Source organism: Nipponia nippon, unplaced genomic scaffold, assembly GCF_047370975.1.
Source record: "Nipponia nippon isolate SJK-2023a ecotype South Korea unplaced genomic scaffold, ASM4737097v1 scaffold_4, whole genome shotgun sequence".
In the NCBI taxonomy this organism is placed as follows: Eukaryota; Metazoa; Chordata; class Aves; order Pelecaniformes; family Threskiornithidae; genus Nipponia; species Nipponia nippon.
This window is the reverse complement of record NW_028262358.1, coordinates 79899998-79926779: the sequence shown is the minus strand read 5'-3', so window position 1 is coordinate 79926779 and position 26782 is coordinate 79899998. Positions and strand designations below refer to the sequence as shown.

The 26782-nt window shown below is 35.5% G+C and overlaps 1 protein-coding gene across 2 annotated transcripts in view; it reads left to right on the top strand.

Moving 5' to 3' along the window:
• GRIK2 (glutamate ionotropic receptor kainate type subunit 2) overlaps window positions 1-26782 on the top strand; it is a 439138-nt gene that overhangs the window by 210348 nt on the left and 202008 nt on the right. For both annotated transcript variants that reach the window (XM_087774640.1, XM_087774639.1), the window contains 2 exons: window positions 15951-16094; window positions 17367-17474. In XM_087774640.1, coding sequence (XP_087630766.1) covers window positions 15951-16094; window positions 17367-17474 — 252 coding nt within the window. The remainder of the gene's footprint in view (window positions 1-15950; window positions 16095-17366; window positions 17475-26782) is intronic.

Here is a 26782-nt window from a genome sequence, read left to right as displayed (position 1 = left end):
TTCAGTTCCTATTTTTGGTTTAGTAATTGTGATAATTATATACTATCAGTTGGCTTTATGATATAAATATCTTTTTGAAAGTGAACTATGTTTAGAGAGAGAGAGAGTTCCAAAATTTTGGGAAAGGATCACTGGGCAAATTTGGATTTTGTATATTGCTACAAATTTTATTGGACTTACCAAAAAATCTGATCACTATGAAGACTGTGGTTGATTCTTATATTGACCAAACCAGCAGCTACGTCTAATGTGATATCAAAATTATTTTGAGTTGTTCTTATTAGTAAGCCTGTATTCTAGCAGTGAATTACTACAAGTGACTTCTAAGTTTTGAAAATTTCATATACATAAAAAACACCCATATAATTTTTCTTTGTCCTTACTTTGTTAATTTGTCTATATTTATTTTCTTTATACTTTGAACTTCTGTGTGCTTTGCTACTTAAGGATTTCAAAGTACCTAAAACTTCAATTAAGCTTTCAGTGTCAAGGTACCTCTCAGCATTAGCCATTGAGATTCCCATTAAAAGTTACTCACCTTTTTCTGAAACATCACAATTTGAAGCTGTACTTTGTGGGCTGATATATTAGAATAATAGACAGTCTAAGATGGCTGTTTTTATGAGGGCATTTTTAGAAGATAACCTGGAAAAGTAGTGTCACAAATCAGAACACAGCTTTTCAATCATTTAATAAATTGACTTAGTATAAGCAGATTTTAATCAAAACAAAATGTGTCTAATGGAAATATGTCTGAATGTATTTAATTCTGTGTCTGCTCTGATGGTGAAGCTGGAGTCAATTTATCAGAATCTGATTACTAGAACTAGCATCATAACATGATAAAAAGTTTATTCTGAAAAAAAAACCCTAATTAATGGAGAACTTCATTGAAAGAAAAAGCAATTATACGGTGAAATGCAGTTGTTGGAGGCACAATTACAAAGAAAAGAAAATGTAATATTACAAGGTCACTTTGCTTTTCTGTAACCTGTCTAGGCTATGATCTGCATATAACATACAAGTTGATTAAACGTTATACAAAATGACAAAAAACAATGAAGAATCTAAAGATGGTTATGCATCCAAAACTAAAAAAAAAAAAAAGAAATCTACTTTCTAAATCTAAAGAAAAGATTGATTTTCTAAACCACAGGCCAGTGGTCTCTTTTAATACCTTTTCCTTTAGGTATTACTGATTTTAAGGAGGTGTTAATCCAAAAACAAAAAATTTGCTTATTTAAAAGAGCCATAGGACATAACTCAATGAAGGAATTATAGAAGACTGACATAAAGAATTCTGTTTTGAAACAACAACAAGCATATAGTCTTTTATGGGCTAGTTATGTTTTACACTGCTTAAGAATTTGTTTTTTCCTGCAAACATGAACTTTGCAAGGCTGTACATGTAATCATGTTTTTTGCTGAGGATATTAAAATCTGTGTCATTAGTTCTTTCGAAGGGGAGAGGAATGTAAGTGGAGCTTGGTGAAAGCAGGAGAAGGCAATTTATTATGAAGACTCAGAACTGTTTTGTCTCTGCATTTCAAAGTCATCAATATACATTTATTTTTGTCATTTTATTTAAAAATTTGAAAGTATGTAAGATCTGAAATCCTCAAACATTGTGAAACTTTTACAAAACTTTTTTACAAAAATAGAATATGTAGAGATTCATTCTTTAGATTTTTTTTTCTCAATTTTTGATCAGATTTGCATTTAATCTCTGGATTATTCTAACTTTATGCCTCTCTAGTTGTTTGCATCGTCAGGTGTACTTTCTTGCTGCACGTGGGTACAAAGGTGTTCAGTGTGTATGCTGAGTAGGATCGTTCTGTAATTACTTATGAATTGCTTATGCAGAGGGACTTTTCATATGGTGTGATAAGTCTTGAATACTGAGCGAATATACTAGTAGCAGGCAGCTCTTTATTATGGATGTGGTTGATGGAGTTGCAGTGATCACAATCATATTGATTTTTGAGCAGGAGAACAGATGAAAGGAAACAGACTACCAAAGACAAAGTAATGAGTCATTGTTCCTGGTAATTAGGTTTTTGCTCTCTGTCCTTAAGGTATATAAAAGAGCATGATGTTTTTTTTTATTGCAAAAAATATTATAGCACATACCATAATTTCTAAAGTTCAGAAGAAAGGTTGAGAAAGTACTTCACAATAACTTTCACCTGGGAATTTTACATTTGTTTTTAAGAACATATAGAAACCTAACATCATAACACATTGTTCCTAATTGTATATAATAAGCACAGTTCTTCAAGTGCTTATGCAGCCAGACAGCATTTGCTATTGCAAGCAGTATGCTGAAAGTAATTTGCTTCTTGGATTAGTAGAGTTTATGACATGATGGGACATTTACAGGGTCTTATGAAATCACACTTTATGTGGTCTTGTTACCCAGAAAATAGAAAATGGGAGAAAATAAATTTCTAAAAAATATCATTATAGAACTATTTTTTTGGCCTTTATTTTTTTCATATGGTTAACAGTGTTTATTCCAGATAAGTATAGATGACCATATAGGCTGAATTATTTATATTGGAAACTTTTTCCTCTTTCTATGATTGGAAGGAAGTAAACCACCCTGAACACTTGTATGACATAGTAACAGATAACCTGTCCAATAAATGTTTAATTTAAAAATAAGGAGAATGGGAAGTTGATCAGAAAGTTCAGGAAATCAATCACAGCTTAACCTTACATCAGAATAGCAAACCTTGTGTAGAGGGACTTGCTTTGAAACCAGACTGTCATCAAATCACATTTAAACATTGAAGAAAAAGATGCATTTCTAAATATTCTCAGACTCTTTCTACTTATTCCCTTAACTGAAATTTTCCCCCATACTTAAGATTTAAGCTTTTGCTCCACAAGAATGACAAGGTGCCCTTCTCAGAAAACATAATTCAAAATTTTCCTGTGCACTTCAGGGTGTATTCAAAATCTTTAGCATTTTATTTGCGAAAATGAAATTCAGATCTTGAATCAAAGATCAAGCAGATGAGAGAAATACTGCTGCTGTGCTTATTTCAGAAAACCCTGTGTTAAAGCTATTTGCTAACTACATCTCCTGTGTTAATTGCTGGAAAAATTTCAAGTTGTCTGAAAATGTCGCCTCCAGTAAGTGAAAATCAAGCTGCAATGAGTGGCTACCCGCCTAACTAATTTTCAGATACTTCGAGGTTCTTAGCACCATAAATATTCTATCAAATTACATGTTTATCTGAGATTGTTTTGTGAGATGAAAAAAGTTCTACTGCTTCTAACTTTTATACCGGGAAATATGTTTTTATTCTGTCAATAAAAAAATGCATATTCTTTCCTATGTAATGACAATGTAATGGCAAGAAATGTGGCAAGAGCATGACTATTCTTTGGAGTGCTTTTCCTGTTCTTTTGTTCCCTTGACATTTTCTCAAAGTTTGTAATTGTTTCATGTTCCACTTGGCCATTTCTCTGAGGACTGGAGATCAAACTATAAGGCATTGACACAAAAAGAGGAAAATCTTTTCCTTTCTCTCTCTGTGTAAGACAAAATTACACTTTTTCCAAAAAAATTACGTGGCCTATAAAAAAAAGTTCTACTTTTTATAGATTAAAAAAAAAATTGTTTGTTCATTTAAAAGCCTTTTTCAATAATATAGGAAATAAATAATTTGATTTGTTCAGATGTTAAAACAAGTATTTTGATGATAGGGAAAATAATTTGTGTCTGTTTTGTCTCTACTTAAAATCACATACATGTCTCTGTAAACAAACATCCTGTTTAAAATTCACAGGGCAAATAAACGTTAAAGAATAATCTAAGCAGCTATGCCTTCATGTGATGATTATTCAGATGAAATACTACCATATTTTTAAAAAAAGAGTTTATGCTAACATGTTATTTGATTTTTAAAAAAGTTAGATGAACATTGTTTATAGCTTGCTGATGTTCGTATCTTGTTCCCGGTTGGAATGCCTTTTTGGGGGTGAAAACAAAATCTCTACTGTTTGCTTAATTGTACCCCAGGGTGGAGTTGGGAATATGTCAAGAAGTAAGAAAACACCAGCTTTAATAAGCATACAATGCAATTTAACAGTTCATAAAGCAGTAAAATTTAATCCCAGGCTGAGAGATTTATTAAATCTCACTCAGCAAAATGGTTTTGTGGGATGTGTTAGCAAGTGAGAATTAAGTGAAATGATTTCAGGGGCAATAGATTTTATTACCCGAGGAGAGGAGGAACTAGTTTTGCAAGCCGTTTCTTCTTAATTTCATTCACTCATTATAATTGCCTTGAGTAGGAGAGCTTTCTGTGAGTAGTGGTAGTATGTTGGGTCTCTGGAATTTGTGTATGTGCTACTGTATTTTGTCAGGCATCATCTAACTGAAATATCTTCTGTTAGTGATCTTGTGCAGCAGTTCTTTTAATGATTGTTAAAGATTTTTAAATCTAATATAATTTAAGCCTCTCTAAGATAAAATGACTCCTATTAATTTTTTTTGTTTTGTCATTTTTGCATCCATGCATGTTCTTCTGTGCTCTTTAGCTTTCCTTTCTTTCCTGGTTTCTGTTCCCCTCAACGGTTGTTCTCAGTCTTTGTTTTCATAGGCTACAGAAATTATGTTCTTTCAGTCTCTTTTTAACACTTCTGCCAGTTAGAGGATTCCTAATTCTGCTTTATTCTTCCAGACAGTTGTTACGTCTTTGTGAAATAGCATGCTGACTTGTATCACCTGCTTATGTCCTACTTATATAAATGTTAACACATCATTCAACTGCCAAAAAAAATATTTTTAAAAGTTAATTTCTTCCAATACTTTTATTCCTGTAGCCTTATATGACAAACTCCTTGAAGACACTGCTTAGAGTCCAAGTGTGCCCACAGCTATCTTAATTAATGCTACATTAATATCGTTGTTACTATGAATTGCTGAAAAGACTTCCATTATTGCTGCCCAAACTGTGTTCAAACTGTAATATGAGTTTCTCTGGGGTGCATATCCCATAGAGATACAGGATACCCAAGGGAATGTTTTAGTGAGCTTGGCTAGATTTGTCATATTTTGGATTGAGAAATACTTTTTTGTTCCCTTATTGCCTTGAAATCATCCTTAACCTGAGTTAGGTTAAGATAATATAAAAGCATTTATTTTCTTTCATGCTTTCCAATACAGTTGGAAATATTTTAGAAAAGATAAGACATACCCGCTCTACTTACATAAGGTTAACTTGGAAAGGTTTTTCTCTCTGTCTGTCTGCCCAGCTGTTTTGCTCTATTGGTTTGCTGTAGACTTTCTTTAACACAGAGCTGCCTGGAATTTCTATACACCTCATGTCTTGGGTCACATTCGTTAGAGAGACCTGTTTCTTGATATGGAATGGCATGGGGCATTTTAGCTTTTACAGCTAATCTCTTGTCTAATTCTTTCTGAATGTCCTGAAGGACCTTTTCTCCTGAATCTAGTTTACAATATGAAGTGTAAACCTCATTTCTGAAAGCTGTGTTTCATCAAGCTGTAAGTTCATAACTGTATAGATTAAAAAAAAGGTGGGGGGTGGTATGTGTATGATACTTATTATTTACTTTTGAGTGAGGACAGGTATGATGACAATCACTTGTAAAATGAGTATGGCATGACATGATTTACCCTTCTATCTTTTTTTCAAGTATACTGTAAGACGTATAATTTTACTGCAACGCAAAACCATATTTAAAAAAAAATTAGTTTAATCTCATAGTGTGTAAAGGAGTAGTAAAGAGTAAACTTAAATCTATATTTACTTTGATATTCAAATTTTTCTGCAATATATATATACAGAGAAAGATACGATGTTCTTGTGCCTCTTACAGACCTGTGTGGTCCCAAATAGTTGAGATTATTGAACATACTTGTGATATGAATATTTCCTTTGGACTATTTTTTAGGCTTCATTTCTCTTGATGTATACTTTGTTATGTGATTAAACATAAGCCCTTTTGTTCTTATATCTGTTCAATTTAAACATCTGATTGTTTCATCTTTGTGGTAAATTCAACCTATTCTATCTTTTCTTATGCATATGACTGGAACCTTGTAGAAATTCCTAAACATGATCATTTTTTGCTTTATTATTATAATAACAACTTTTTATAGAAAATTATCTCTCATATATATGTATATGTAAAACATAGAAAATAACGTAAAATTTTAGAAACTGCATTTCAGACTCTGACTGGAAGCAATGGAATATGTGTCTGTCCCATTAAGCATAGACTGTAATTTCCACAAATAAAATAACAGTAGATAGACCCATGGAGTTTTGTAATTCTCCTAGTACCATTTCTGAGAAATAATTTCTGAAAAAGGGAAAATATTCCAGATTATAGTGATTAAAATAGCACCATACAGGCCATGAATAGTTAGATGCTTTCTTTTCATCATCTTATCCAATCATTCGTTGCTTAACATTAGGCCTGAAAAACTTAAAGAAAAATTACTTTCTTCAATATTAATGTCTTGTTCTGGACCTCCTTGGAAAATCACTTTGTAATGCAGATTTAGCAGTGTAGCTAGAACTTAAACTGGCCACCGCAGTTCAAGATAACAAAAAATTTTTTTACAAATATATCAGTGATGAAAGGAGGGCCAAGGAGAATCTCCATCCTTTGTTGGATGTGGGGATTGCCACAAAGGATGAGGAGAAGGCTGAGGTACTTAAAGCCTTCTTTGCCTCAGTCTTTAATAGTCAGACTGGTCATCCTCAGGGTTTTCAGGCCCCTGAGCTGGGACATGGAGACAGGATGCAGAATGAAGCCCCAGTTGTCGAAGAGGTGGCAGTTACCGACCTGCTCCTCCTACCTGAATGCCCACAAGTCGATGGGGCCTGAGGATATTGAGGGAGCTGGCAGAGGAGGTTGCCAAGCCACTTGCCATCATTTATCAGCAGTCCTGGTCTACTGGGGAGGTCCCAGATGACTGGAAGCTAGCAAATATGACACCCATCTACAAGAAGGGTCGGAAGGAGGATCTGGGGAACTACAGGCCTGTCAGCCTGACCTCGGTGCCGGGGAAGGTCATGGAACAGACCATCTTGAGTGCCATTATGCAGCAAGTGCGGGACAACCGGGGGATCAGGCTCAGCCAGCATGGGTTTATGAAAGGTCCTGTTTCACTAACCTGATCTCCTTCTACGCCAAGGTGACCCGCTCAGTGGATGAGGGGAAGCCTGTGGAAGTTGTCTACTTGGACTTTAGTAAGGCCTTTGACACAGTCTCCCACAGCATTCTCCTGGAGAAGCTGGCTGCTCACGGCTTGGATAAGTGCACTCTGCTCTGGGTTAAAAACTGGCTGGAGGCAAATCCAGTTGGCGGCCAGTCACAAGTGGTGTTCCCCAGGGCTCAGTACTGGGGCCGGTCCTGTTCAGTATCTTTATTGATGATCTGGATGAGGGGATTGAGTGCACACTCAGTAAGTTTGCAGATGACACTGAGTTTGGTGGAAGTGTTGATCTGCTGGACGGTAGAAAGGCCCTACAGAGGGACCTGGACAGACTGGATCATTGGGCCGGGGCCAACTGTGTGAGATTCAACAAGGCTAAGTGCCGGGTCCTGCACTTGGGTCACAACAACCCCATGCAACACTACAGGCTTGGGGAGGAGTGGCTGGAAAGCTGCCTGGCAGAAAAGGACCTGGGGGTGTTGGTTGTCAGCCACCTGAACATGAGTCAGCAGTATGCTCAGGTGGCCAAGAGGGCCAATGGCATCCTGGCCTGTATCAGGAATAATGTAGCCAGCAAGACCAGGGAGGTGATAGTGCCCCTGTACTTGGCAGTGGTGAGGCCGCACCTCGAGTATTGTGTTCAGTTTTGGGCCCCTCACTCCAAGAAGGACATCGAGGTGCTGGAGCATGTCCAGAGGAGGGCAACAAAGTTGGTGAAGGGTCTAAAGCACAAGTCTTATGAGGAGGGGCTGAGGGAACTGGGGTTGTTTAGTTTGGAGAAGAGGAGGCTGAGGGGAGACCTTATTGCTCTCTACAACTACCTGAAAGGAGGTTGTAGTGAGGTGGGGGTCGGTCTCTTCTCCCTAGTAACAAGTGATAGGACGAGAGGAAATGGCCTCAAGCTGCGCCAGGGGAGGTTTAGGTTAGATATTAGGAAAAATTTCTTCACCATAAGGGTAGTCAGGCACTGGAACAGGCTGCCCAGGGAAGTGGTTGAGTCTCCATCCCTGGAGGTATTTAAAGAACGGATAGATGTGGTGCTTGAGGACATGGTATAGATGGACTTGGCAGTGATAGGTTAACGGTTGGATCTTAAGGGTCTTTTCCAACCTTAACACTTCTATGATTCTATGATTTGAAACTACCTGTAGTTTGGAGGTAGCTGATCAAGGCTATATGGTGAATCAAGCTTCGAGTAGGGTAATGCTAGCACTATTGGCACCACACTATATGAGAACTTGGGGAAAAAAAAGTTCTTATGTTACCAGTTATTCTGTTTTGTAGGTTAAAATCACATTCTCCTAATATAATTCAAGACCTGGCCCTTAAAATTTTCTGAACAGGCAATAGTAGAATCTGTAATAAAGAAACTGCAGATTGTTTAAAAAATCTTAGCTTATTTTTACATGTACACTATCATAGTTTCTGTAGTTCATATCCAGTAATTTTTAAAGACAACTTTGTCATTTTCTGTCAAACGGGACAACTTTTAAGGAAAGTAATGGACAGTGTTAGCAATGAGAGCTCTTCTGCACTGTAGGTGGTCACCCCTTTCTGACTTCTAAGTGTTGTCAGACTTTGCTCACATCTTTATTCTCATCTATTTTTCCTGAGTTGTTTAAAGGAGAGGAAGTGGAATCAGCTTCTATGATAAAGTCAGTCTTCAAAGGAAAATAATAATAATTAAAAAAACCTGCACAGGCGCCTATTTCTGTTCAACATGCTCGCAGTGGAAATAATCTAGAAAATAAGACTAATATGGGAAAAAATGAAAGGCAGGTGGTGGGGAGTTCGGTAGAACAAAAAAAAGGGAAATGTTTGTTTATGTAATATGCCATTTATTCAAGGTTTTGTAATTAATAATTATGTATTGTGTGATAAATTATCGGTAAGGATAACTGAGAGAAAAATAAGTAATTATCAAAGGAGAAGTACTGCTTAGCAGGCTCAGGAGATTGATTATGGGACATTTTTGAGGGCTTTGAAATGAATAAGTATGCCATTGTAAACCCTTATTGTGCAGTGCATCCTAAATATTTCTCCATAAAAAGGCTGTGCCTAGGAATGAGGAGATTTGAGTAGGCTGTCGTGTTCATTGTACCTCCAGTATCCACTACTTACTCAGGCTGTTAGATCAAAGAAACAGAGCTCCTGTTCTTACCCTCCTAATTCTATTATGTCATCTCTGTCCCTCATAAAGCTGACCAGAAATAGTCTGGATATATTGGGAGTTGGAAAAAAAAACAAAAACAAACCAACAACCTGACTTTGCATCCAGTGTTCTATCCAAGGCATTACTGTTGTGTAAGAAATAAAATACAGTTTACAAGGGCCAATGGAAAATTCAGTCCTTCTGGGACATGCCCTGCCTCATGTATTTACACTCCTTTTGCCAAATGGGTATGTAACATTCTCATTATGTTATAAAATCTTGCAAGGACAGGTGCTATAAATAAAAGCTCAGTGAAAGAATCTTGTTGCAGTATGGAATGAGCATGTTAAGACTTTGTTAAACCAGTGACCACAGTCAGTCAGAACTATGTTTATTTCAGAAGATACTATGGTCTGAGATGACTGCGTAGCTAGCTGAAATTCTGTAACAAATTATATTATATGGTGAAATAAATTCCAGCATGCATTAAAGACTTCACATGAATTGCTTTTAACATGTCCACACATTTTCAAGGACTTTGTTAAAAAAAACAAAATTGGAAAGTGGTCTTTCACTTTTATGCATTTATCTGGATACTTTTGTCATGGTCACCTAGGAAACAAATGCAGATATACATTTGCGAGCATTTGCATTCAGTTTCATTTCATTTTTGATGCAGCTAATGAAGTCACACTTGAAAAGAATTTAAGCCTCATTTTAATTAATGCACAAAATTTTTCAGAATACATTAGTGACCATCAGACACTAAGCAAAACCCTCTGAACAGTTTGGCCTTTTAAATGTAGTTGGACTTATCACAAGGGCAAAATTTGCCTGACTGGAGACAGGAAGACAGAGATAATCTTGAAGAGAATAATGAGCTACATATGAAAAATATAAACTATCTTGCTTAATGTAATAGTACTTATTCAGATAATACACAGGTAAAGATAGCATAAGAACTAAAAAGTAGAAAAGTATATGCATACTTTAATAATCAATGGAAAAAGCTTGGCTCATGCAATGCAGTATTTCAAGTGAACAGTGTCCTCCCTTGAAATTTTTAGTGAGTCAATTCAGTTTAACACAGAACTGACTAAAGAATCAGAATACTACATTTCAAGATTATTTTTTTTGCTTCAGTTTTGTTTTACATGGAACATTTTGCTTGTTAAAGAACTGTTTAAAAAACAAAAGAATTTTAGCAAAATACTTGTCTTTGCATAAAAATCTAGATATATTTAATTTATGATGTATTTGTAACCTGGTACTAATGACAGTAGTGACCGGTAAATGCAGGTTCAGATCTCCACCTTGTGATAGGACACAGCCTGTCAACTGAGTTATAGAATATTACACTACTGCATTTTCTTTCTCCTTTTACTTGTCTTTGATGAAGAAATATTTTTTGACATCTTTTCTGAATCATTTACAATTTTTATTGTGGAAAATCCAATCTTGTTAGACTGTCTAGAGAGTTTCAAGTTGTGCTATAGAAGAGTTGTATCTAAATTGAATTCTGAGACAAATTTTGAAGTTTTATTCCTTCTGTTACACGCATAAAAGCTTTCATTTTTTCTCCCTTCCTTTTCCTTCTTTCTTTCAGAGTTAAATGGGTATTAATTTGCTTTTACTGGACATGACTTGAATGAATAAAGTGAAGTTCAAACACAAAATACAGATCACTAAACAAGTATGTATCATACTTGCAAAGAGGTCATCTTTAATAATATCTTACACTTACCATAAAAGAATTTTCTAAATGGTTAAGCAGTCTAATCCTCATAAAGGTAATCCTTATAGTGTTAGGGGGATAGTTTAGTTAGCTAACTAAACTTTTTTATTTTTTTTAAACTCTTACTTGGCCCTCTTCTTTGGCTCCTTTTCTGTGGAAAACATTCCACACAGTCACTGAAAAAAACTGGCAGAGTAAAGAGGGCAGTTATGAGATCTTGTGTGTCACAGATTTGTAAATACAAGAATCTTCTGATCTAGGGAAAGTAAACTACTAATGTTGCAAATAACTCATTCCTGTCTGAGATCCACACTGGATCAAATACTAAAGAACAAAAAGTAAATTTATCAAGCTTCTCTTTTCCATTCACTTATTTCATATGTAACTCAATGTAGGAAATTTCTTGTTTTCAAGTACTTCACAGAGCACTTCTTAAGTAGAAGACCATATTTCTTCATAGACTTTTATTAGTAATAAATTTAATTAAGGTGAAAAACAATCACATTTGTTTAATTTAACATTTAATTTAAAACCTGAGGGTTTTTTCCTGCTTTCAAGCTGGTTTTAATCATCTGTATTTGAGTAATTGAAAGTTCTTCCAGATCATGCCTATGTAACAGTTCTGTTTTTTTTTTTTTTAACTGTAGATTATAGAGGACTACAATTTGTTATAGTAAAAGCTGAAATATGATTTTTTCTGTTTGAGAAGTGTACTCTTTCTGATATAGCTCATGAAGAAACAGAATTAGCCTAGCAATCCTTCATCTACAAAAACATTGTTGTGCAAATAAGGTGCACACACAAGTCATGATTCGGTGTCATTAAATGTGGAATCTGCAATATTTTTTAACCCTTAATAGTTAACTAGGCACAGGTATTCCAAAAGCAGTTAGCACATTTTTTGAGTCAGGTATCAAAGGACATCAATGAACTCTTATGTACTCTAAGTCTGAAGATGGTTGTGAAGACCATGATTCCTCTGTTCTGTTAGGCTTGCTTGGTTTTTATCCATTTGTCAGAGTGTGAGCCCTTTCTCTCACTTTTTTGGAAGGCCTTAAGATACAGACCTAGATCTCAGGTTGCAGCTGTTGTGCATAAACAGCTCATTTGGTTTCAGGATTTTCCGCTGATTCATGTCTAACCTACCTGCCATGCTGAAGGTCACTAAAAATCATACCTTTTGTATGTCATAAGGAGGGCAGAAAAACTTGGCAGAGAAGCAGTTTGTCAGTTCTATTACGTGGGGAATATTTCTTTTTGGCTGAGACCCAGGCTATAGTGGGTTTCTACTGCATAAGCTTCACCCATGTAGGTTAGAATCCAGTAAAAAACCACTACCCTGCCAACCTCCTGCCCCAGCTCCAAGCCTCCAAAACTCAAACTCTCCCTACATTACTGATTAACCAGGGCAAGCAAGCGTGTGACAAAAATCACAGCATATATCTACTACAGTTTATTACATGCCTTTGACATCTTTGGGTGTGGTTGGGAACAGAGAAGAAAAAGACCACCTCTTACTCTGAGGAGGCCTGGGGAGAAATAATAGACTCTTTCTCTGGTAATAGAGAGGACTCTTTTTCTACCTTCTTTATACTGAGTCTAGCTCCATCAGAGCCCTTTCACAGTGAGCTTAGAGTACTTGCATGTAATTTGTTAGACAGTATTTAGCAAGTAATTTAGCAAGACTCAAAAGTGATTATACAGAAACTTATGTAAAAAACAGAGGCAAACACAACAGGAGGTAAAGGAATGCCAGAACAGTTTGAAAAGAAATGTGTAGTATTCAACTCAGTTTGAGATAAAAATCAAACACAGATTGGTACTTTCTCTCTATTTGAGATATATTGTGACTGAAACCATGTCTCTGATTAAGCTGTTACATCTGAGTGCTAAAAGCTTTCTTGTTACTTGACAGTCTCAACTGAAAACCAGACTTGTGGTCACAGACACCTGTCACCTGACATCTTAATCACCTAAGTCAATCTCATTCTATTTCAATTTGATGAAAAATTTCTGTAGCTTCTGTAGTTGTAGTAATTTTTTTCTTTTGTAGTTGTAGAAATACAAATTACAGTATCATGAGCAGTATTTTAGTTGAGTTTATCTGTATCCAAGCAAGTCATTGTAAATACTGAGCAGGATTGTGAAACCAAAAACACCCTACAACCCATGGTTCATAAACTGTAGCAAGATATACTTGTGACATACAACATGATTCTTAAAAAGTTTATACAAGCTGACTTGAACAGTACTAATCTCATTTTTCAGTAAGATTATTTTCTTGTATTATGTGTGTTTCAGTGAATGGAAATGGTGTAGCAGGTTTCTATCTGAAATTCAAGAACCATTGCTTCTCCTGAAGTTCTACCTCTTCTTCCTTCCAGACTGCCAATCTCTGTTTAGATAAAATAAAGAATCCTAAGAATTTAATTAGGTACCTTTCCTCCCTGGTCCCCAAACAGTGTCTTGCTGAAACCTGCAGTACTTCCTGTACCACAAACCGTAGTTCCAAAAGTGTGATTTAAGGAAGAGAAAGTGGTATGGATAAAGGACAGCAAGACATAAAGCTTAGCAAGCCTAATGAACAAGACCAACAGCTATCAATTCCTAATGTCTCTCAGAGGAAAGGTTAAGTGACCAACCAAGAGGAGGGCCCAACCTGCAAATTCAAGTATATACTTTATATCTTTTCCTGAGTTCTGTGCTGTTTATTTCTCTTGCAGTAAAATCAACGATTGCACCCAGTGAGATGAGTGCAATATTGAATCACTAAACCAATGTATTTTTGAGTATATGGTTCTATCTGTCTTTATTCAGTACAAGCATTTAAGCCTACATTTAACTTTAATCTTCCTATACAAGGTGGATTGTGGAGTCTCATACTATGTGAATAAGGGGTTTATCTTGTAGCATCTGAAAATCAAATAGTCACTCAACTTCTAGCCAGTGATTATTTTATATTGTGTGCATTTAAAAGAAGTACATTCTGATTTTGATTTATTTCCACTGAAACAATACTCACCAGTCAGCTATGAAGAATATTATCAGAATTTGAATTACTTCTAAAACTGCAATGACTTTTTTAATGCTTCCACTGGAGTTGGCTGTCTTGTCATCCTACAGATTTCCAGCTCAATGGCTTCTAGAATTTGACAAAAAGCCATGTTGCTCTGCATTTGGCATAAAGTCCATTTGATTCCTGCTCATGAGTCTTATCAGTTCTGTGCCCAAATTTATATCTAATTAATCAGTTAATGCTGTTTTTGAACTTCTGGTTGCTTCTTGATGGGCTGCTTTTGCTAAAGTCTCACAGCAATTTCAATTTTCCTTCATTGGTGCAAGGACTCGAGTTTTAGAAGTAAAGCTGATTAAAAAAAAAGTTTGCATTTCTGAGCCAGATTAATGTGTTGTACTTATTGTATAGTTTATTTTAAAAACTGTTGTCTAGACTCCAACTACTGCCAAGTACTGCTTCTAGAATATTAAGCTTTGTATGACGCTTACTCAGCATGTCATTCCAACTTTTTGATGTTTTGCTGTCTCCTTGTCAAATATCAGCTTGCCTTAAAAGGACTTTAATGCCTTGAAGATAATGAACAATTTGGCAGCAAAAATATTTTCTGGCTGATTTGGAGCCCCTGCGTAAACTACTTGGCGTCTGATGTCATTGAAACCTATTATACTGGCTATTTTAAAATTAGGATTTATTTCTGTTTGAATTTTGAATTCTATCCTTGGGAGAGACATTTAAATGTAAACGTATATTTTCCCCTTTAACAGTAGCTTATGGGCTATAATGGTAGAGCATTTTTGCATTTTTATGTTTAGTTTTATTGTAAAGAGCCTTGGGATGTATTTGCATGAAAGGCACTATATAAGCTAATTTTGTATTGCATTGTATGGTATTGTGACAAGTGCAATAATCTCCAGGTTCCCTATCCATTAAAGAACTAATTTCACAGCTCACTAATTATGTGAATGAGAAGGGGAAATAGGTCCTTTTTCTCTAAGGTATGCTGAGCAGATGGCATAGCATTCATTTCCACCAGCTGAATCTAAGGTCCTCTCTTGCTTTTGGTTCCAAGACTTGCCTCGGCTTATCAAATAGAACAGGAGAGAGATGTCAGTTTCTTGTACAGCATGACAGTGTATACTGAGAGGCTGTCTTTGTCCTTTGCTAATACAACATTAGTTAGCACATACCAGGTCTAAACAGCCTATTTATTTAGGGTGGGACATGAAAACCATTAAAATGAATGTGCATTTTAATGCAATTCTAATTTGTCTCTGATTTATAGAAGATACTGGTTAGATCTGTCCTTTGGATTTAAACTGATACCCATAAAAAGTTATTAATGACTCAGTTGAGTACCTTTGGGGCTGTATCTAGCCTGTAATTTCAAAACAGAAAAGCATTATTTCCTTAGCCTGTGCACTTTCCTTCATAGGTAAGGTTTTGCTACCTTGCTGATCTTTCCTTTTTTTCTTTCACCTTACTCATGGAAATAACTGACTTGAATCAAACATGCATACAGTGATTTATATAGCACCCTAATGCACTGCTTTTTTTAAAGTAAAACGAGTCATCAGAGATACCAGCGTTCTCCTGTGATCCTGAAAAGTTGGTATTTGGGCCCTTATTTCAGCATTAAAAAGAGAAAAGCTGAGAGTGAACGTCCTGACACATCTTACGTAGGACTTGGCAATAAGGCTGCATTTTACAGTGCTACACAAGCAATCAGATAATTTTCTTGCTTTAACATAATAAGTAGTATTAATTTTTTCTTTCCTTCTCTCACTGCTGGGCTGTCACATGTTTTTGTTTTGTGTTCATGGTTCTGGTTTCATTCTAATTTCAGACGGATGCAGCACTAATGTATGATGCAGTTCATGTGGTGTCAGTGGCTGTCCAGCAGTTCCCACAGATGACAGTCAGTTCACTACAGTGTAATCGCCACAAACCATGGCGCTTTGGGACCCGCTTTATGAGTCTCATTAAGGAGGTAAGTCACTAATAAAGTATCCTGCTTCATTACTTTCCTTTCTCCCAACTCCCATTTTCTTTTGTTCCCACTCTACTTGAATTCTGCTTTTCTGTTTTCAATAGCTGGGAATCTCAACTTGTTATGTGTAAAGACTTTAGCAGGCAAGACAGCATTTTTATTCAAAAGTGGGTTTTCCTGAGGTATTAGTTGGAACAAAGCAGCATAGAAGGGTGAAATAACTGCATTCTAAATAAAACTTTTGTTTGTAGATAATTTGGGGGGGGGGGCAGGGGTTGAAATATTTGTCACTTAAAAACCCAAACACCTGAAACCCCAAACCATAGACTGACTATGAAAAATTCAGCAACTAAATATTGGCATAAGTTCAAAGGAGCGAAGAAAGAAATTTACTCCCTGGTTTTAATTGTCTTTTTTTCTTTTTTTTCTATTGTGATTTAGTATATGTGGCCTTGGTCTCTTAGTGTGCTGTTTAGATACTGATAGATAGTGATTTAAAGTAAAGTTAAGAGATTTAAGGTGCTAAAGGTGAACAGTGTAGAGTATTCAAGTCTCTTGTACTGTAAGTAACTCTCAATACAGTATTTCTCATTCTAGATATATAAAATACTATGATAAAGAGAACTGTTTGCAATGGAATATAATCCTGTTTTTAGTGTTGGTTCCTTTTAGGATGATAATTTTGTTTTCCATATTCCCTCCTCTACTTTAGTATAGTTTTAGAACTAGGCAGATTTTAAGTTATAACAAAATGAGGATATTACACTTTATTAAAAGTAAGGAATCAGCTCTAGAAGACTGGCTCAGTGACCTCAGTTTTTGCTGTCTCAGTGTGGTTTCAGCGGACTCAGCATCTTACAAAAGTAAGCCTTTATTTGAATGAAATTTCCTGACAGAAAAATGAAATCCAGCATTAATGAAAGAGATTGAGCCTTGGGGGAGGGAGGGGCATGTAGGGAAGCAGAAGGGGAAATGCGTGCATGAATGATGGAGGAATGAAAATAAAACAGCCTTTTATCTCATTTAGTAAGAAGAGTCTATTAACTAACATGGAAAGTTGTTTAAAAAATTGTCTGTAAGACTGAAGAAAGCTTGATTTAATTAGCAAAAAGTGAATACAAAATATTTTTAAAAAAAATCAGCCACAAGGTAAATTATTTAGATAGAATGAATAATTAATGTTCCCATTCTGGCAGACATAAAATTTGTTCTTTTTGGGCAAAAAAAGGAAGAGGTATTTATTTATAGAAATTGTTTTTTCTTTCTCCATAGGCCCACTGGGAAGGCCTCACAGGCAGGATAACTTTCAACAAAACCAATGGCTTAAGGACAGATTTTGATTTAGATGTTATCAGCCTCAAGGAAGAAGGTCTTGAAAAGGTGTGTAATACGTTTATCTCCAAAGAGATGGGAAACAAAAAAAAAAAAAACCCCACCCCCTAAAACCAGTAGCATTTTTAATAACATTTCATGTGTTACATAAAACAACGTACCTGTTCTCTACTTGATATCTGGTTTCAAAGTCTTCTAGTAAAAGCTGTTATCTTGGTGTCTGACAGTTAGTGGCCTCTTAACTGTGTGCTTCTAGCCACATTCTTAGATTCAAGAGGACTGGAGAAGAGTGAACAGCTAGACCTGGAGTCATGCATTAATATACTCTGTCTTCAATCTATATTGAGTTTAGTTTTAGTGATTCCAATCCCATTACCTATCCTCATGTGTGAATCTGTGGGTATGTGTATTTGTATTTTCTTTACATCTTACTAGTTCAAGAAGAAGTACCTCAAACAGAATTAAATAAAACAGCTTCATTTTGGCAATTTTCTGTGTTTTAAGTGGGAACTTTGATTCTCTTCTTGGAATACAAAGTTTTTATCTGTAAGTGGTACTAAAAAAAATTAACAATAGGTAGCCTGACAGGTTTCTCTGTCTTCTGACATGAATTTTTCTTGTAGAGATGGAGTGAAAGACAAAAAGATTGAGAAATGCCCTTTCTGTGTAGCCTAATATTGTCTATATTTGAATTAAAGGCCTTGGGAAGCACGTACACATATGTGGCCTGCCTACATGACATGATGATCTGAAATCAGATCATTTTCCCTCTCTTCTCCAACCACCCTGCCATGAAGAGGCAATGCAGGATGCTGCAGTGTCTCACACTGTTGTGATCAGCAGACAAAGGTTTTATAATTTGCATCTGCCTTGTTTGTATTTAGCTGTGGTGTTCAGTGTTCTGTACGCACCATGTTTTCCTTCATCTTCAGATAAATTTTTATCAGCTATTGCCCCAAGGTGATATTGTGGCCAGAAATAAAAGGAGAAATTAAGGGAAGGCACCATGCTGCAGGGTTGCACTTCCTTTCTTCTATAGATCATTAAATGGAGAAGCTAGCATAAACAACATATTTCTCTTAAACTTTTCCCCCCAATACTAGTTTTGGAATATTAATTTTCTCATACTAGGAAGATTTTTAAAAAGTTCAGAAGCCACAAGCTTGCTTTGAAACACTTACATAGGTAATAACATTTTTGAAAATGTCTGGTGGCAAGCCTGTGATTAAAGGACTAATCTATATTCTCACTGATAGTAAAGAGTCTTCGTATGAAAAAAAAAAAATATATATATATAGTTGTGATTAGATTTGAAAAGCAAATTAGCTTTGTGTATGAGTAGAATAGGTGCAATGCAACCTGTCTTCCTTACTGGAAACAGAAATGGAAGAACTGATGACATGGGAATAGCTAAATAAGTCAGTTGTGACTGGAGAGTCACTGAAGTGATAACTGTTGAAAATGAGGAAAGGAAGTCTTTCTAATTTAGGATGGCTTTAAGAACATTGGGTGGCATTTGAGAACCATCAAACAACATAGGTTTTCTGGAAAAGAAAATCTTTACAGTGTACTTAATTTCTTTTCAGGCAGAAATGCAAAATAATTAAGGAAATACAGACAGTGTAATGTATTTGTCTTTTAATGACGTGATACTACTATACAATGCTATTAAAAAAAGAGTTGGCTGTATTACAAAATTTACTGTGTGGACTGGAAGTTTTCTGAGAGAACATTGGTGTAAAATATTGCATAATAGATGTGCAGTGGGCTAAAGGAATGGTATCTTCCATCTGGATCTGTGTTATGTCTGTTTTTATTTCACCATCAGTATTGATATGAAAGTAGAAACACAAAAGCATGTTAATTTAGTTCTTAGTTGACAATATATTATGAGATATGTGCTCCACTGAAAATATAGAAGTAAAAAGGTCTACAGAGATCAGAAATATTGGAAGAAAATAAAATTCAACAGGAAATACAGTACTCTAAAACACATAATAGAAAAAGGGAACTTGGGAAACAGTAATAGTGAAAGATACGGAAGAGACAACAGAAATATTTGTAAAAAGATATGGATATTTAAAAACAACCAGCATATGCTTGAGCTCTGTATACAGAAGTTCACAGCAAAGGAAGATAGTTTTACTGTCTTCATGGCTCATTTTGGCCATGTGATAAAAGATTGTGATAATATTAGTTTTTCACCAAAATGTGCTGACAGTCTCTGGGAAGAGCAGTAACAATTAGTTACCATGTATTAGAAAAGTTTAGGAGTTAGGAAAGCGTTAGCAAAGAATGATGAGGAATGCTACAGGTTCAAAGATACCTATGAGCAAAAGTAGAGCAGTTTCTGTAGGGTGTAGTGATATGAGATTAGGAAAAGGAAAATTAAAGTGTATGCACATTAGATTGAATTGCTTAGTAAATATTTAGAACATATAGGTTATTTTACTGAGAAAGAGAAATCAATGTTGACAAATAAATGTTTTTCTTTGAAGAAAATTTAGTTATTCGGAAAGAATGCAAACTGTACTTTTCTTGAATCCAGGGTGAATCATTAACCTCTAGAGCAGGACAGTTCCTAGTAGATAGAGTACGCTTTACCCAGTCCTTTTATTTAAAAGAGCTGTCCCAAAGGTTTTTTTTCCACAAGATTTTCTTCTGTTAGAGCTATGATGAATCCTTCTCCCTTCTCTCTTTCCCCTGCCTCCGTCCCTTCATATGTGCACTCCATCTCTCTGCATTGCACTTTCTCTCCTGCTTTCTGCTACTCTCTCCTTCTCTCCCTTCCCCCTTTCTCCCCTCTTCCTTTCCTCTCTCTCTCCCCCTCCCCCCCCGTCCATTCCCCTTTCCATCTAATCCTTGTCTGCTTGCCGCTCTTCATCTCTTTGCTCTTTCCATCCTCTTTCTCTCTATTTTCTTCTTTCTTCAGGAGCCTTTCCCCATCTTTCTCATCTTGTATATTACAAATGTTCTTCCCAAACCACCATCTTGTCAAGCCTCTCTGTCTATGTAGTTAGAATTCCTGAACAGTTTTAATTTCTTTCTTTTCTTCCTTCCTTTCCTTTCCTTTCCTTTCCTTTCCTTTCCTTTCCTTTCCTTTCCTTTCCTTTCCTTTCCTTTCCTTTCCTTTCCTTTCCTTTCCTTTCCTTTCCTTTCCTTTCCTTTCCTTTCCTTTCCTTTCCTTTCCTTTCCTTTCCTTTCCTTTCCTTTCCTTTCCTTTCCTTTCCTTTCCTTTCCTTTCCTTTCCTTTCCTTTCCTTTCCTTTCCTTTCCTTTCCTTTCCTTTCCTTTCCTTTCCTTTCCTTTCCTTTCCTTTCCTTTCCTTTCCTTTCCTTTCCTTTCCTTTCCTTTCCTTTCCTTTCCTTTCCTTTCCTTTCCTTTCCTTTCCTTTCCTTTCCTTTCCTTTCCTTTCCTTTCCTTTCCTTTCCTTTCCTTTCCTTTCCTTTCCTTTCCTTTCCTTTCCTTTCCTTTCCTTTCCTTTCCTTTCCTTTCCTTTCCTTTCCTTTCCTTTCCTTTCCTTTCCTTTCCTTTCCTTTCCTTTCCTTTCCTTTCCTTTCCTTTCCTTTCCTTTCCTTTCCTTTCCTTTCCTTTCCTTTCCTTTCCTTTCCTTTCCTTTCCTTTCCTTTCCTTTCCTTTCCTTTCCTTTCCTTTCCTTTCCTTTCCTTTCCTTTCCTTTCCTTTCCTTTCCTTTCCTTTCCTTTCCTTTCCTTTCCTTTCCTTTCCTTTCCTTTCCTTTCCTTTCCTTTCCTTTCCTTTCCTTTCCTTTCCTTTCCTTTCCTTTCCTTTCCTTTCCTTTCCTTTCCTTTCCTTTCCTTTCCTTTCCTTTCCTTTCCTTTCCTTTCCTTTCCTTTCCTTTCCTTTCCTTCTGTCTCTCTTTCTGTCTTTCTTCATGTGTTCATTCATTTTGTGGGATGAGAGAAGATGGGGAGATGGGAATTATATATGTGCCATATTATGTGTCATATTTCCATACTGTAAATAGCTATTATTTCATCTAACCTCTTTCCAAATATGGGGGAGTGATTTCTTATGGGAAGGACAACAGTTCAACCCAACAATTTCAGCTGTAATCTGTAATGCTTTTACGACAAAATTAGCTATCTTGAGGAGAAAAATACTTATGGAGGGGTGAGAAAAGAGTTATTGTGAAGTATTTCTAGAAGACCTATTTTTTTGAGAGTTTGTAAAAAATGTCCTAGATAAATTGCCTGGTTAGTATAATGGGAAATTACCTAAATCATATATTTTAAGTGTGATGACTGCTGAAGTCAGTGACAACAGAAAAATTGCTCATTGATTTGAAAAAGATGCCACGTGTAATCTCAGATTTTACATAAGATACCTGTTCCTGAAACTCTTGAATGAGAGGTGATAATCAAGCATCAATCAATAAGTATGCATTTCCAAATAAAAAATCATGTCTGACAAAAACGATAGATTCTTGTAAGATGAAAATGACAAAATTAATAGATGATTGGAGTGCTGCTAATGTAATGTACAAAAAATTTGCTGACAGTCAGTCTGGACACACTGAAACTATTTATAGTTAAGCACAGTGAAAATCCCAAGCTGTGGCAATCCAGGATAATAAGCAAATTATGATTTAAATTACAATCAATCAGTGTTTACACTGAAGCTGCATCATGAGGAAAATTATTTTATACTTCAGGGATATAACAAATACCTGAATTTAATACCACTTTTGATATGAAAATTTGTCACTTAAGAAGAATCACATTTCTTGAATAGAGATGTTAACAACTGGCTTGAAATCTTGCTCAGGAACCTACACACAGGATGAATATAAATGACACAAAATGAGTTGTAATTCATTGTCCATCATATCAATGTAAGAAAGATCTTGCTTTATCTTTATTAATGACCTGGGAAAAAACAGCAAGTGGCATAAACAGAGGGTTTTGTAACAGTTAGAGAAAAAAAGAAAGTGAGATAACAGATCTATGGAAACCAGAATTATTGGTATTAACATGATATTGGCAAAGAAGATAAGCATATGAATATTTCTGAAGAAAACAAAATAAATGAAGCAATTCCCAAATGGGGAATACATAAACAGGAAGAAATAATATTAGTCACACTAGAGTATAAATAATTATTTTCTTGATGTAATCACGGTTATTACTAACTACTCTACAATAAAGAAAAGATGGTAAACTGTAGACGCATTTATCAGTTCTTCCGGGATTGAATACGGCTCTGATTTTGGCTGCAGAGTTAGACAGTTGGTACCACTGCAGAAGGGCAATGATCCTTCCTAATGCTTGTGGCACTTCACCCTAAGTAGTATGTACAGCTTTGGTTGACTCAGAGCGAAAAAAACGTTACTTTTCTTAGGAGAGTTTTGAAGGAAATTAGCAACAAAGACACTTGCTTATTCATAAAGATAAATTTCTTTTTCTCAAACATGCTGAAGTAAGAAAGCTACTTTAATCTATTGAATTTTTGTGGATAATATCTCATGAGACTGATGCTCAGTAAACTGCTCTAGAGTATATGTAAACTCAGAAATTTTAAGTTTCAGGAGTGCACAATGCTTCTTTTTTGGGAGGGTGGTGAATTATTGTACTGGTTTTGGCTGGGATAGAGTTAAATTTCTTCATAGTGGCTTGTATGGGGCTACATTTTGGATTCATACTGAAAATAGTGTTAATAACACACTGATGTTTCAGTTATTGCTGAGCAATGCTTATACAGCATCAAGGCCTTTTCCTCTTCTCGAACTGCCCCACCAGTGAGTTGGCTGGGGGTGCACAAGAAGTTGGGAGGGGACACAGCTGGGACAGCTGACCGCAACCGACCAAAGGGATATGCCAGACCATATGATGTTGTGCTCAACAATAAAACTGCGGGGTGGAGGTTGGCAGGGGCTGCTGTTGCTTGAGGAGTGGCTGGGCGTTGGTCAGTTGGTGGTGAGCAATTGTTTTCTTTTGTGTCACTTGTTTTTCTTGGGTGTTATTTTCCTCTCTCTCTGTTATTTTTTTCCCCTTACTATATATATATATATATATTTAATTATTAAACTGTCTTTATCTCAAGCCATGAGTTTTCTCACTTTTACCGTTCCAATTCTCCCCTCATCCCGGGGCGGGGGCGTGAGTGAGTGGCTGTGTGGTGCTTAATTGCTGGCCAGGATTAAACCACGACAATTAAATTGGATTGGTCTTGGTAAGGGTAGTAGCTTTGAAGAAAGTCTGGGTGTTACTAAGAAGAGGCTACAAATTTGATTTATTTTTTTTTTTAATAAATAACTTGCTGAATTGCAATTGGCATGACTATAAGCAGATCTTTACTATATGACAAATTGCATTTTTATTGTAAAGAGGAAGCATGCACTTTAGACATGCTGTAGGAGATAACCTGGGATCATGCTGTATCTTTGAAAATAAATGGGATAAGAGGTGGCTAAAACTTCTTACAATACTGTTAAATTTACATAGCTGTGTCTAAATATTCACCTGTGAACTTTTTATTTTTATGCAAGCTTAATTTATACTACGATCTATAAAAATTGCCAAGTCTGAATATACCTTTCAAATTACATTTATGCTCAACTTTATAGATCAGCTCAGAAATGGATTATGTTAGTGATAAATAACCTTGAGAAGAGGAGAATTTTCATAAGGTTTGAGAAGGTTTATGTCCTTATTCTGTTACCAAATGTATTGCTAAATGTCACAAAAATCCATCTAATATTTCCAGAAGAGACTAGTAACTTTGAGCTGAAGTCCAATGTAGTTTTCTTCTCAATTCCCTACTAGATTGCTGAGCAGACTATATAAATTTTATGTGTAGACTTACTGTAATCAGCACTCTCCGTTCTAGATAAAAGTCCAAGAATGTATCATAATTATCTCTAATTATTCTACTGTATGAACCTGTGAAGGTTTTTGAAACAATTTTTATTGTACACATTGACTGTGTGTAGTTTTCAGTATTCAGAATTCAAATTATTATTCATTCTGATTTAACAGGTCTGATATTTTTCCTTAGTTTTTATTATTTGGTAAGTAATTCTTTTCTAGAGTATATTCCTTCACAAATCATGCCAATTGCATTTACTATGAAATTAAATTAGTATTTTTGGAAATAAGCACAATTGTACTCATCTTTTTTTGGAGACTGAATGCACAAAATACTTGAACACAAAAGAATCAAATTTATTTTAAATTTTTGTGAACATTAGCCAAACTTCTTTTCAGTATTTGCTGAATTCTTTCCTTTGGTAATGACACTGACTATTTTTAAACACTTCTGTTGAGATTTAGTTTTGCAATTGTACTGTGAACTATTGAGTAGTAAATATTGTGAAGACTATTTAGAATTTTATTTAAGTGGTATAGGATTGATTGACCATTTGGAAACCTGAGAGTGTACCTGCCTAAAGGTGGATGGCAAACTTTTCTTGTGGTGCATGAGAAAAGAATCTCTAGATTCATCTAGTCCAGTATTCTGTATCTGAAAGAGGCCAGTTGCAGAAGTCTAGAGAAGAGTATAAGAAAATGACAAGTATACTGCAGTACTCTGCCAGAACACTCTCAGAAACTCCACTTATTGAAGTCTAAAGGGGTGGTGTCTTCATAGACACAGGTAATTTTCTAATAACTACAGAATTCTGAGAAAAGGATAGCTCTACAATCAGAGTTTGAGCACATATTTCCTTGTTTTTCGCTTTATCTGCCTTTCAGTAATGACTGTCTCAGTGGTCATAATCTCCAATGAAAGAAAAAAGATGAATTTGCTGTTAATTTCCTATTAGTAAGATGTCTGGTAGTATGACAAACATGTACTTTTCACTTGGATTACAGGTTTAGGACTCGTTCCATACAGTTATGTAATGAAGTTACATTGTGTTGCCACCATTGTCTTAGATCAGATGATGCAACTTAATTAAGAGACTGCAAATTACTTGAGGATTTTTTTCTGGAAACTGTTTTATTAAAAAAAACAAAAACCAAAACCAAAACCAAAAAAACCCCAACTAAAAATAGAGAATTGTGGTTTATCAAAGCAACAATAAAAGAATGGAAACTTCTGTCCAGACTTTCTGCAGGACTGCAGGAACCTGATAGTTACCTAATAGTTAAATACATGGAAGGTTGGATGCAATTTTTAATTTATCACTCAAGCGTAGTCAGGAAACTGTATTCCATGTCCTTGAGGAATCCCCCAATTGCCATGTTACAGAACATTCTATGATATTCAATGATGAGTCTTTTAGTAGCTCTTGTTGGAGTTGTTTCAACTTGAATAGGCTGATTCTTGACTAAGCTAATTCTTTGTATCACAGAGATTCTTTGTCTCACTGTGGAGCACAATGTTGCTTCATGGGAACTCCTGGTTTTGGTCCTGTGCTATGGATATACATGTTAACATTTTCAAATTGGCATGCTCACTCCATAATAGTCTAGCCGTTTAGGGGACTTGAATGGAAGACTAGGGGATTGAGGGCTTGACAGCCTCCTTGTGACTGTATTTACTGTGTGAACATTCTCTCTAAGGTGTATATTAGACTATCAGTTTGTTTCACTTTTTAGGAAAACTTGAAAGTTTCTTGGAAATAAATGTAATGCAGTTGAAGTAAATTGTAAGTTGTTTGAATTGCAGGTGTACATAGTAGAGTACCTCGATTTGCTTTTTCTACATTTTTGACATTTAAACTCTTCTAGTGAAAACACATTAGCACTTCCACTCTGAAAGGCTACCTTGAAATTAAAACACTCTGCTTAAGCAATAAAAGAATGAATTTGCTGCACTGTTTATGCACAGTTTTCTCTAGAAGAAGCAGCTTTGAGAAAATGTTTGTGTGATCTGGGAGCTATACACATCAGTAGTGTATCAGAATCTGTGGCATAAGTTGTTGAGTTTAAGCTTATTAATAAAGATAATGCAAAGAGTGTCTTATTTGGAACATCTGACTTTTGTTCCATTTTTAGATTTATGATTCACAAAAATAGCCTTACAAGTACAATTAACCTTATTTAAAAAATAATGCGAGAATTTATCAAGACAGAAGTTTCTTTTTAAAGTAATGCTGTTGATAGTTCTTATAAGTCTAGATGGATGTAGTTAGATAAACCCCAAATTCTAACAGTTGATAATTATTCATTTGCTTGTGGCTGTGGCTATGTTAAAAAGTAGGTAAGTATTTTAATTAGCAATGTATTAGCTTTTGCCAAGATCACATTTGAATTATGAACTTGAACTTCAATTAAGTATATGATTTAATGAATTTAGAATTTGAAATTGATCAAATAAGGTGATGGCGTTCCCTTAGAAATTTTTGTGCTATTTGTGTACCTGATGTTGAGTCTCATAGAGGAGATTAGTCCAGCT